The 12,763-nt window shown below is 47.7% G+C and overlaps 1 protein-coding gene across 3 annotated transcripts in view; it reads left to right on the forward strand.

The window, feature by feature from the left end:
- The window catches only part of TBL1XR1 (TBL1X/Y related 1), a 199,081-nt gene that overhangs the window by 165,977 nt on the left and 20,341 nt on the right, over positions 1-12,763 (forward strand). For all 3 annotated transcript variants that reach the window (XM_073578811.1, XM_073578810.1, XM_073578813.1), the window contains exons 9-12: positions 1,318-1,381; positions 1,572-1,669; positions 2,786-2,846; positions 3,420-3,541. In XM_073578811.1, the coding sequence (XP_073434912.1) occupies positions 1,318-1,381; positions 1,572-1,669; positions 2,786-2,846; positions 3,420-3,541 (345 nt within the window). The remainder of the gene's footprint in view (positions 1-1,317; positions 1,382-1,571; positions 1,670-2,785; positions 2,847-3,419; positions 3,542-12,763) is intronic.

The raw sequence follows: 12,763 nt of genomic DNA on the forward strand, positions 1-12,763 counted from the left end.
GGTTGTCATTGTAAATTTGTTTACTGTTAACGATATCTATAACTTTGTATGTAACGATATCTATAACTTTGTATGTAACCCCCCTTCCCATGTACAGCACCATGGAATTAATGGTGCTATACAAATAAATAATAATAAAAAGACCCTAGACATGTTTGGTGTCTATGAACTCGTAATGACCTGGAGAATCCTAATGGCAGGTCAGTTTTAGCATTTAGTGAACCTAGCAAAAAAGCCAAACAAAAAACAAGTGTGGGATTGCACTTTTTTTTTTTTTTTTCCCATTTCACCGCACTTGGAATTTTTTTCCCGTTTTCTAGTACACGACATGCTAAAACCAATGATGTTGTTCAAAAGTACAACTTGTACCGCAAAAAATAAGCCATCACATGGCCATATTGATGGAAAAATAAAAAAGTTATGGTTCTGGGAAGAAGGGGAGAGAAAAACGAAAATGGAAAGGTCTGGGGGTTAAAGTGATCCCGGATACATTCTGCCTATCTGCAGACAGCATGTATTAGGCACTGGATGGATGAAATCAGCGAAGTATGTTCGACTATCAAGAAAAACCTCTTAAAAGCTGCCGGGGGATGATACCGCTCTGTAGACTAGACAGAGAGGCGTCTTCTCCCTGCCCGCCGACCTGGAGTGAAAGGCTTCTGCCTAAATGCCTGGTTTTTAAAGTGTGTTTTTTTTATGAAATGCTACAGCGTTTCAGAGGCTACTTGGCTCTTGTTCATACAGCCAGTGCCTGATGCATACTGCCCACTGATTAGGTAGCATGTATCACCTCAGGTCCTCTTTAATATGGATGTAATTGTAATATGTAGCTTAATTTTCAGCCCTATTGAAAAAATAGTAGCCGAGCTGTTCAATGCTAGGTTCCTTTAATCCAGATTAGTCACTGATTTCAGCATACCTCAAATGTTAGTTGAGACAGATGAGTCACATGTTTTAAACTAGTAACATTTAAAGGGGTTTTTCACCCTGCTTGGATTTAGCTCTTGACCACCACCGCTGCTCTGGTCTGTGTTTTGGCTGCAGAAGTGATGCCATGTCAGCAGGTCACATTGCCTCTGAGCCCCAGTGATTTTCATATTTTACATGACTGGAAATCTTTGGGGAACACTTTTAAAAGTGGAAAAGCAGTTTAACAAAGATTACCAGTTGTAAAGGACCATATCTGCACATCAAGTATTGAAAATTCTGTACAAGTCTTTGAGATTGTCTAGTTAATTGATTTTTTTTATTTTCTATGAATTTAATCTGCATTTGTTCGGGCTCTTCTTATTTTTGCTTGTCTTTTCACTTTAATAGAGTGAAGGAACACTTCTAGCCACCGGTTCTTATGACGGCTTTGCCAGAATATGGACGAAAGACGGTAAGCATTGCATGTGTTGCTTTGGATCCTACTATGTGATTCATTTATATCCTGAAATCTAAAGATCAGTGAATGCTTCTCTTCTAAAATGGGTTATGGAGAAGAGCAGACATGAATATTCATAATTGTCTGCTTTTTTTGTATACCTCCAGCATGGTTATGCCTGAGTATTATTTTCTTTAACTTGCAGGAAATCTTGCAAGCACCTTGGGGCAACATAAAGGACCCATATTTGCTTTGAAATGGAACAAGAAAGGAAACTTTATTTTAAGTGCAGGAGTTGACAAGGTACACTTTTTTCCATAATGCTAAATAGTGTTTTCACTAATTGGTATGACAACGGGCAATCGGTTTCCTAGATTAAAGGGGTTAGCTGAGACCTTTTTTTTTTTTTTTTTTTTTTTTTAAACTTCCCTCATGGGGCTAAAAACTGACAGGCAGCTAGTTGCTGGCTACATGCTTTTTTGGCCAGTGCCTGCTCGTTTTCTCATTTCACCTCACATCAACAAATGCAGCTCTTCCATGACTGACGATATGCTGATTGACAGCTGACTCCCTCCAGTTACACAGTGGGGAGCCAGGTGTCAATCAGCATGACAACTGCAGTAACCTCCCCATCAACAAAGAGGAGAAACTGCTGCTCTATTGCTGTCTGTGACCCCTCTGCGCTGGCAGAGATCAGCGCTAGGCATGCAGTTAGAAGCTGCAGTACCTGCCTGTAATTTCTTGGGAAATTATGAAATAAAATAGACCTGGATAACCCCTTTCATGTTTACAGTTACGCCATAAATACTAGTAGTCAGTAAGTTAACAATACTGGTATATACTTGTATATTACATTCCTCAGCACAGAAACTGCAGCACCATTAAGGAAAAGTCTTTGAGTTGTGGAAATCACAGGAACAATAGACATGTTAGTTTACATGTAAATGATGGAAATACATTTTTCAAAACATCTCAATTCAGTATTGAGTGAGCAGAAATCCAAGAACTTGCATGAATTGGCTTTTATTAATAAAGTGGTTGTCCACTACGTGCACAATCCCTTTGTCTCCCCCTTGTAAAATAACACCTGTAATTTCACTTGTCGCCATTCCAGCAGTATCTGCACTAGCTCTCCCAGGGATCACCTGACATTGGTCGCAGGGATCTCATGACAATCAGTACTTCACTCTCCCCGACTTCAGAGGAATCACATACTTCCCCCTGATGTTAGTGATTCGTCTGAGCTCCTAGGAGAATCTGCTCAACAATGTCTCTCCCCGAATGCTTGCCAATAGTTTTTTACCCTGCAAAAAAAAGCAGAATTGTGAAGGCAGCTCAGGACTAAATTACAGGCTAGCACAGGATTGTTTCTGTTACTAACGTAGTAAGAAGTGTTTTTTGTTTTTTTTTTCTTCACAGACAACAATAATCTGGGACGCACACACAGGGGAAGCAAAACAGCAGTTTCCTTTCCATTCCGGTAAATATATATGAGAGAAAATAAAACCCAGGCCGATCTGTAAGTGGCTAATGGAAGGGTCAATATGGAAAGCTATAAACTTACATGGCATCCATTGAAGTTGCTCATCATAAACTCAAATAAAAAAAAAAAAAAACTTGACCGTATGATCTCACAGTGCAGAGATGGTGATGGGTGAGAGGGAATCCTTTGAGGCTTTAGTTTTTTTTTCATGATACACCACCTCCTCAGACCGTACTAGATGTAATATCAAGTCCAATAATGCTATTAACCTGCCGTTATAGGGTTAATCTGCATGCTATTAGCATTATGAAGGAGCCCAGTCCCTGTAATGAAAGTGCTTCACCTGGGAGAAAATGAACTATATCTCACTGAAGACCCATAGCCACTCCAGTCAACGCTCACACAGTGTAACCTTGCCTCTGCTGTAACTGACAGCCAGATCAGCAGTACATCAGCGCAGAGCTGGCTATCAGTCAGTGCTGAGGCGAGCTACCTCAGAATCCAGTTTAGGTTTACTTATATAAGCTACATTTTTACCACTGAATTTATTTTTTTTCTTGTGTTTTACAGCACCAGCATTGGATGTGGACTGGCAAAGTAACAATACATTTGCATCGTGCAGTACAGACATGTGTATCCACGTCTGCAAACTGGGACAAGACAGGCCAATAAAAACATTCCAGGGACATACAGTAAGTGTTACTCTATAGCAAGTAGGGTTGTCCAGTTTTTTTTCTCTGTATAAAATCGAAGTATAATTTATGGAACTGGCTTCTACTTTAACAGGAACCCCCAACATTGTGCCAGATGAGTTACATGATGAATCTCACCACTGTATGATGGAAAGTGGGGTCCATTCTTAACCCCTTCCCGTCATAGGCATCATGAAAAGTGGTGGCAATCCGACCAGTGACGCCTATGTGGCGTCATGAATTAATTGTCGTCCTGCGGGTCGGGTGACCGTGGTCACTAGGGTGACCGGATCTCATATGGGGGGGGAAAAATGTCAGAATCTTGTTCGTCTGGACCCCACAAAACGATTCCCCTTTCCAGATATTGAGAGAGCCAAAATTTGAGCTCGATCAAACGACGTTAACCCGTGCCGCTCGTCGCTCAAAGTTTGAAAAAATCCAAATTGAGGTCTTTTAAGATTTAGGTATTTTGCATAGTCTGTTAGACTATAAAGAATGTGACAACAACATTGCAGAAATAGCCCTGACCAAATTTTCGAACCATTTGTGGTATTTGAATGCAGAGTTGGTGGGATTATCGTTTTTTGATCCCACCATTACAGACAATGAAAAGTTGTTAATGGCTAATAAATTGCTCAGTAGCACAGATGAACCATCAGAGCACGCTAACCTACATGAGTTGATAATTTTACATAGTTATCTAATCTATTCTAGAGCTTTTGTTAAAGTAGTTTTTGAAACGTCAGAATATAATGCTCGGCATTTGCTTACAACTTGCAGGACATATTGCTTTTGTTCTTCATCTTTTGTCAGAAGGTCGTTAAAGTCGGTTACTTCCTACCTCTTAATTTTTCTTTCCTAACTTTTGGATTTACAACCCTAGCGTGCTCTGATGGTTCATCTGTGCTACTGAGCAATTTATTAGCCATTAACAACTTTTCATTGTCTGGAATGGTGGGATCAAAAAACGATAATCCCACCAACTCTGCATTCAAATACCACAAATGGTTCGAAAATTTGGTCAGGGCTATTTCTGCAATGTTGTTGTCACATTCTTTATAGTCTAACAAACTATGCAAAATACCTAAATCTTAAAATACCTCAATTTGGATTTTTTCAAACTTTGAGCGACGAGCGGCACGGGTTAACGTCGTTTGATCGAGCTCAAATTTTGGCTCTCTCAATATCTGGAAAGGGGAATCGTTTTGTGGGGTCCAGACGGACAAAATTCCGACATCGATTTTTTGCGGTCACCCTAGTGGTCACTGAAAGGTCACCCGATCTGCAGTGACAGGACCCTTTGTACTTCACCACAGGGGGTGTGGCTTAGCCCCTACGTGGCTACGATTGCTCTCATTGGCTGTTTCACTTTCAACAGCCAATCAGAGCGATAGTAATATTTCGCCAATGATATTTGGTGAAATATTACAATCCAGCCATGACTGATGCTGCAACAGCATGGACACTGCTGAAGACCGTGATCCGACCCCCCCCCCCCCACGACTGACGGCAGCGATGTCCCGCCACCTACTGACGCCGCCGTCAGTATTTGCTCCCCCTCCGCTTCCCCCTGCCTTCCGACTCTTCTCCCCCCCCCCCCCCCCATAGCCCCCCGGTGCCTCCTGAGTCCCGGTGTCCCGCAGTCTTTCCTTGGCGCCGCCATCTTACAAAATGGCGGGCGCATGCGCAGTGCGCCCGCGAATCTGCCAGCCGACGGATTCATTCATTTTACAGGTACATTTTGATCACACTGATAAACTCAGAGATCAAAATACAAAAAAAAAGTAAATAAAGCCCCCCTTTATCACCCCCATAGGTAGGGACACATAATAAAATAAAGAAAATTTTATTTTTATTTTTCTCCTTCGTCTCATTGGGGGACACAGATACTGTGGGTGTATGCTTCTGCCGCTAGGAGGCTGACACTAAGTGGAAAAAAAGAGGTTAGCTCCTCCTCCGCAGTATACACCCTCGCCCCTATTGCGGGTGGAAATCAGTTTTTTGCTTAGTGTCCTATGGAGGCACACACAGTCTGGATCTCTCCAGACTATTTTTTTCTAGTTTACTATGAAGATGAGACAGGGGCGACGGATCCGATCTCCCCAAACCATCAACGGGCGAGCACGTGTTGAGTATCGTCTCCGCGTATCCTTTCCCGCGCCGAGGGACATCTCTGGGACTTTTCCCCAGACATCTATTTTTTTCTTTGTTTTTTATTTTATGAAGATAAGACAGGGGCAACGCATCCTATTGAAAGGATCCGATTTCCCCAAACCATCAACGGGCGACCACGTGCGAGTATCCCTCCACGTATCCTCTCCCGCGACGTGGGACATTATGCCAGACTTAGCCCTGTCCACCCCTAGGTATTGAAACCATGGGCTTGCACAGAGGCACAAGACTAGTCTGTGCGGCCCCCACTGCTCCACCAACGCTAGACGGCGGTGCTGCAAGGTGGCGGACGGTCCCTCTCCTCACCCCCTGAAGGGGTTAGATGGAGCTAGGGTGCCTGCACCGTCCTATTTTTTTTATCAAAGACCCCCTCACATACCTGCTGGATCTGGATCCGTCAGGACAGGAACACTGCTCCGGTCAGTAGTGCTACTTTTGGTACCGCGCAACACCCCCCACCCCCCCCCCCCCACGGTCGGGTATGGGAAAAATTGAGGCCGCGGCCGGAAGTTCCGCCCTCGGGGCCGCATGTCACTTCCGGCAGCCCGCCCCGCACTCGGCGGCGGTAAAAATCGAGGCCCCGGCTTCAGAGCACGGGCTAGGCCGCAAGATGGGAGTACCGCCCCTAGAGCGATTTTACAGGCTGGTGCGCGCCACAGATGTCGGCATGCGATTTAAAGGAGCATCCAGGACGGGGGGGCGCAGGACTGGGGTAAGTGCTGCCCGAGAGGCTACCTCCTCCCCATATCCCCAGCAGCGGACAGATACAGCATGTCTGAACAAAAGCAAAGACGCACACGTTCTTTTACGCGGCATGCATTTCTTGTCGGCTGCGTTTCCGCGGGCGCAGAGCAGCATTTATGCGAAGCCTGCGAATCCAAACGCGCCCAGGAGCCCTCCCCTGCGACCGCGACCAATGTGTCAAATGCCCTGGAGTGGGCCCGATCACTGTCACCGTACATGGCGTCGCTTACGAGAGCAATAGAATCCCTTCAAGCCCCAGATAGGGGCAGGGACAGTGTCTCGCCGCCTTTAGAGGGAACCCTCCACCTCACAGGAGCTTCCGGCCTGCAGGGGCCACCCTCACTCCAGGCAGACCCGGGGGAAACGAATCCACACGGTGTCGCCCAGTCTATCCGGTGCCTTCGGCATCCGTAAGATCTGCTTCTCGCTCCCCGTCACCAGTGGTTGATAGCGAGCAGACCTCAGATTGTGACTCAGACGAGCCCATGGACCTGGACACTCCAGGGTCACGTGAAACAGTGGACAGCCTCATAGAAGCCATCAATCAGACCCTGGGGATTGAGGATGATACCGCAGCGGCTACGGGGCGTAAAGTGGCAGGTAAACGGGTGAAGCGGCTGCACAGAATTTGTTCCTCTCACCCTGAGTTTGAGGACATAGTGCAGCGGCACAGAGAACGTCCAAAATTGCTTTTTTCTCGGGTTAAAAGGCACTCGAAACGTTATCCGTTTGCTCCAGACCTCCGTAAACAATCGATGGAATCCCCGATAGTGGATCCTCCGGTTTCACGCCTGGCCACTAAGACCCGGTTATCTGTCCCTAGGGTTTCCTCGATTAAAGATCCCACGGACTGCCTTATTGAGAGCCTAGGTCGTTCAGTATATGAGGTGTCAGGGTCTGCACTCGCTCCCTCGTTCGCAGCAACTTGGGTAGCCAAGGCTATGATATCATAGTCAGAAACATTAAACAAGGTCACGCAGGAGCAGGATCTACCTGCAGAGATCTCGGAGGTCAAATGTCAGATGACGATGGCCGGAGATTATGTATTGAATGCGTCTTTGGATGCGGCCAATTGTTCAGCACTTGCTGCCGCTAATGCAATCTCTATCTGAAGAGCCCTGTGGTTGAGGACATGGCGGGCCGATTCTACTTCCAAGAAGTCCTTGACTTCCCTGCCTTATCGGTGCGGCCGCCAATTTTTGTATCAATTTATCTCCGACTCCACAGGAGGACAGAGCGGGTTTCTCCCTCAACAGAAGGTTAAATCGTTTTTTCGTCTCCCGGTTCAGGCACGTTTTCGGGCCTTTCGCAGTGCCACCGGCCTTTCTAGGCCGGGCGTGACAGCATTGGTCAGGTGGTGGCCGCTAAGCAGCCTGAGCCTGGTCCGGGACCCGAATAGGAGACCGGTCCGGGGTCATGCGTTAAAAGACTCCGGGTGGACTACGGGGCCCAATTCCGCCACCTCAGGCCGCCCCAATCAGGATAGGGAGCGGCAGGCCATATAGAGCCAACCCATTGGGGAGAATGCGTGCTCAACAGGCCAGATCGAGGTGACCCAGATCCTAAGGATCATCGGCCAAATGACTCGAGGTCTTTACCAGACGACACCAGCAAAGTGGGCGGCCGCCTACTCTGTTTTCACCACGTCTGGGCCAACATCGCTCACGACGCATGGGTAAAAGAATTGGGTGTCCTCCAGTTACAAAATAGAATTTGTCAGATACCCTCCAAGATGGTTTTTTATTCGGACTCCCATGACAGCACCACGAGAGAGGGGATCCGCCCTTTAGGAACAGGAAACCTACAGATACAAAAAGGGCGGCACCTCTCCCACGCATCAGTTGGTTTCCTGTTCCTGAAGGGACGGGATCCTACAGAAGACCAGGATCCCAGGCCGGCCGATACAGGTAGCGGGGGGGGTCTCCTACCTCTGCCTGGTGCGGATCCCTGGAAGACGCCACGGTGGCCCAGGATGGGTAGCACGGCGGTGGCGTAGTCAGCAGGGAGCGGCGTCCGGAGGATGTCCGACTCCAGAATAAAGGCCGCCGCCGGTGAGCATGTTTTCCCCCGGGGGCCCCCGGATCCGGCGGCGCTGGTGCGGTGGCCGGCGCGCTGCGGGGGACGCTGCGACCGGGGAGCGCGGTATCCCGAAGCTCCCGGGCGTCCCGCGTGACTTCCGGTCGGGCGGGGTCGCAGTGACGTCAGGGGGCGGCCGGAGGAGGTGCTTCCGGGTCGGCGGCGCCACTGCGCATGCGCAAGAAAAACAAGATGGCGGCGCCCATCGCAAACGCCGATGAGCGTCGGCTCTCCGGCCGGGTGCGGCGCCAGCTGGGGAAGGGAGCCCTATTAGGGGGGGAGGGGCGCGGCACGCATACTGCTGTCCGGAGGAGGGGTATATAGGCAGGACCCGGGCAGGGTGCCTTGCCTTGGCCACATTATTGCGAGCAGTAATGGAGAGCGAGCAGGAGCAGCGGATGCAGTAAGAATGGCAGCCAGAGCAGCAGGTCTCTCTAATGCGGCTCGTAGAGCCCTGTGGCTAAAGTGCTGGCAGGGAGACATTCAGACCAGGGCGAAGCTTTGTACTATTCCGTGTGAGGGGGAATATTTGTTCGGCGCAGTCCTGGACGAACTGCTTGAGAAGGCTGGGGACGACAAGAAAAAATTCCCAAATCTCTGGCCTACATCCTACCGACGCCCATTTGGTAGAAGGAGATTCCGTCTGGGGAGAAGGCCCAATTCTTCGCCTACTAGAGACCGTCCCAGATGGGAAGATAGAAGGAGAAGAGGTACGGGCTACATGTTTAGACGCTCGTCTAGAGATCAAAAGAGACAGAATCAATGACTAGCAATTCCCGTGGGAGGTAGACTATCATCCTTCCTTCCGGCATGGTCACAGATTACAAATAGTGACTGGGTGCGCAATGTAATATCCACCGGGCTTAGATTGGAGTTTACCCAGGTCCCGCGGGATACCTTTAAATCCACTCCTTTAAGATCTTCACCCCTTGAACAAGCAGCTTTAGAAGCGGAGGTCTTGAGCCTATGCCAGAAAAACGTCCTGATAGAGGTTCCGGAAGCTGAGAGAGGAAGAGGGTTCTACTCTCCCTTATTCCTGATCCAAAAACCTGATAAGACATTTAGAACGATCATTAACTTACGTTTCCTTAATAAGTTTTTGGTGAACCGTACTTTTAAGATGGAGTCCATCAATACGACAATAAAAATATTGTTTAAAGGGTGTTTTATGGCAGTCATAGACTTGAAAGATGCGTACTATCATGTACCTATCCATGCAGACTTCCAGCAGTTCCTGAGGGTGGCGGTTTCAATAGACGGCACAGTCCGTCATTATCAATATAGAGCCCTTCCCTTTGGTCTCTCTGCAGCGCCCCGGGTATTTACAAAGATAGTGGCCGAAGTGATGGCGCATTTACGGGAGGTGGACATCCTGATTGTTCCATATTTGGATGATTTTTTAATTGTGGGAAAATCATGGGACCATTGTACATCCCAGATAGAAAGAGCTAAGTCCAGGTTAGAAAACCTCGGATGGATATTAAACTACGAGAAATCCCGACTCCAGCCCTCAAAAATACAAAAGTTTCTAGGCTTACTATTAAATTCAGAAACTCAGCAGTGTCTGTTGCCATTGGATAAAATGCAAAAGATACAGCAGCAGGTTCTTCGGGCGGTTGATAATCCTTCTATGACCCTCAGACAGGCCATGTCCCTGTTGGGATCTCTAACCTCATGCATCCCAGCAGTTAGGTGGGCACAATTCCATACTAGGGCCCTTCAGAAGGATGTCCTATTTAATAGCAGGGCCTTAAGACACTCCTTACAAGGTCAACTGTTGCTAAGCCCCTCGACTGTCACATCGCTTAGATGGTGGCTCGATGATGAGAACCTAGCCTCAGGGGTGCCCTGGATAACGCAGATAACCCGTGTTATAACCACAGACGCTAGTCCCTTCGGTTGGGGGGCCCATATGGGGGACATAGTGGTACAGGGACAGTGGGATTCGGATACGGAGATCTCATCCAACCAAAGAGAGCTATTGGCGATAGAGCAGGCAGTCAAAAAACTCATTATGTACCTACAGGGCCATCACGTGAGGATACTCTCGGACAACCAGGTAGCGGTAGCATATATCAACCACCAAGGTGGAACCCGCTCCGACGCCCTGATGCGGACAACAGAACGTCTCCTTCAAATAGCAGAGGGAAGTTTTCTATCTTTGACGGCGCTCCACATCAGAGGAAAGGACAACGTAAAGGCAGACTTTCTAAGCCGCAAGGCTCTAAAGCAAGGAGAATGGGCTTTGAACAGGGATATTTACCACCAGATTGTCCGCAGATGGGGTCGGCCAGAGGTAGACCTCTTTGCCACCAGAGAAAACAGAAAAGAAAAATCGTTCTGCTCTCTGAATCCCAGGGAAAATCCACTAGCAGTGGACGCCCTCCTGATAAGATGGAACTTTTCTCTGGCATACGCCTTCCCGCCATTAAATCTTCTACCTCTGGTAGTAAGGAAGATCAGGGAAGATCGGGCAAGAGTCATATTAATTGCCCCCTTTTGGCCCAGGAGGAACTGGTTTGCATGGTTGAGGACCATGTCTGTATGCGATCCCTGGGTGCTGCCGAACCTTCCGGATCTCCTCTACCAGGGGCCAGTCAGCCACCCACAAGTAGCGAGACTCCATTTGACGGCGTGGTCTTTGAAAGGTCACTGTTAGAGGATAGAGGGTTCTCCAAGAAGTTAATTGATACCCTCCTAAAAAGCAGGAAATTGACTACCACTAACATTTATGCTAGGACCTGGAAGCGATTCCTGTCCACCTTTCAGTTTGACGCCAGAGACGGAATTCCCACGAAACATATTCTGGAATTTCTCCAGAAGGGTCTCGAATTGGGTCTCTCCACAAGTACATTAAAAGTACAAGTTTCAGCCTTAGGGGCCTTGTTTGCATGTGATATTGCCAATAACTATTGGGTAGCAAGGTTCATCAAAGCAGCGGCTAGATCGAGACCCATACACAAAGACAGATGTGTACCTTGGGACTTAAATTTAGTCCTTACGGCCTTGACAGAAAGACCATTTGAACCTCTGGATTCGGCCTCATTAAAGATTATATCTCTTAAGGCAGCTTTTCTAGTGGCGATAACATCCGCACGTAGAGTGAGCGACATACAGGCACTTTCCAGATTGCCCCCTTACACAGAGTTCTTACAGGATAGAGTAATCCTAAGGCCAGATCCAGCATACCTTCCCAAGGTAGCATCACAATTTCACAGGACACAAGATAGTTCTGCCTTCCTTCCTCCCTAATCCGACCAACCCTAAGGAGCAAAAACTTCAGGCATTAGATATTAGGAGATGCTTACTTAAATATTTAGCAGCCACGGATCCTTGGAAGGAGAATGCATTATTCCTATCCTTCCAAGGTCCCAGGAAAGGTTGTAGGGTATCAAAACGCACATTAGCGAGGTGGATTAGGGAGGCTATCTCTCTTGCCTACACAGCAGGTGGAGGTCCGGCTCCTCAGAACCTGAGGGCGCATTCCACTCGTGCCATGGCATCATCTTGGGCAGAAAGATCTGGAGTGTCAATTGATCAGATATGTAAGGCGGCCACCTGGTCATCTCCTTCCACCTTTTTTAACCACTATCGATTAGATATGGGTGCCTCTTCAGATCTCACCTTCGGGCTAAGGGTGCTGCAGGCTGTAGTCCCGCCCTAAATTAGTTTACATCTCTGTAATTCTCTCGTGGTGCTGTCATGGGAGTCCGAATAAAGTATTAAGTTACGTACCGGTAACGGTATTTTTCGGAAGCCCATGACAGCACCCTTAGTTCCCTCCCTTGTTCACATATAGGGGTGCACTCCTTTAGAAGATTGTCCACAATTTACGGTATGTGGGAGATGGTGTAAAAAAAAAAAAATATATATATATATATATATATATATATATATTTCTGCTATATAGGGTAGATAGGTTGTATATATTATATGTTGTGTACTAACCATGGTAGCCTCTCAAGCTCTGTAAACCAACTGATGCGTGGGAGAGGTGCCGCCCTTTTTGTATCTGTAGGTTTCCTGTTCCTAAAGGGCGGATCCCCTCTCTCGTGGTGCTGTCATGGGCTTCCGAAAAATACCGTTACCGGTACGTAACTTAATACTTTCTTTCCCGGCTTCCCAGGGTGGATACCCAGGTAAGGGCTCTATTGGGAGCCATCAAGTCGCTCCTGCACAATGGAGTCATTGTTCCAGTGCCGGAACACAGAAGAGCTCAGGGATTTCATT

The sequence above is a fragment of the Dendrobates tinctorius genome, unplaced genomic scaffold, assembly GCF_039654945.1.
Source record: "Dendrobates tinctorius isolate UK_male_01 unplaced genomic scaffold, ASM3965494v1 ptg000060l, whole genome shotgun sequence".
Taxonomy (NCBI): Eukaryota; Metazoa; Chordata; class Amphibia; order Anura; family Dendrobatidae; genus Dendrobates; species Dendrobates tinctorius.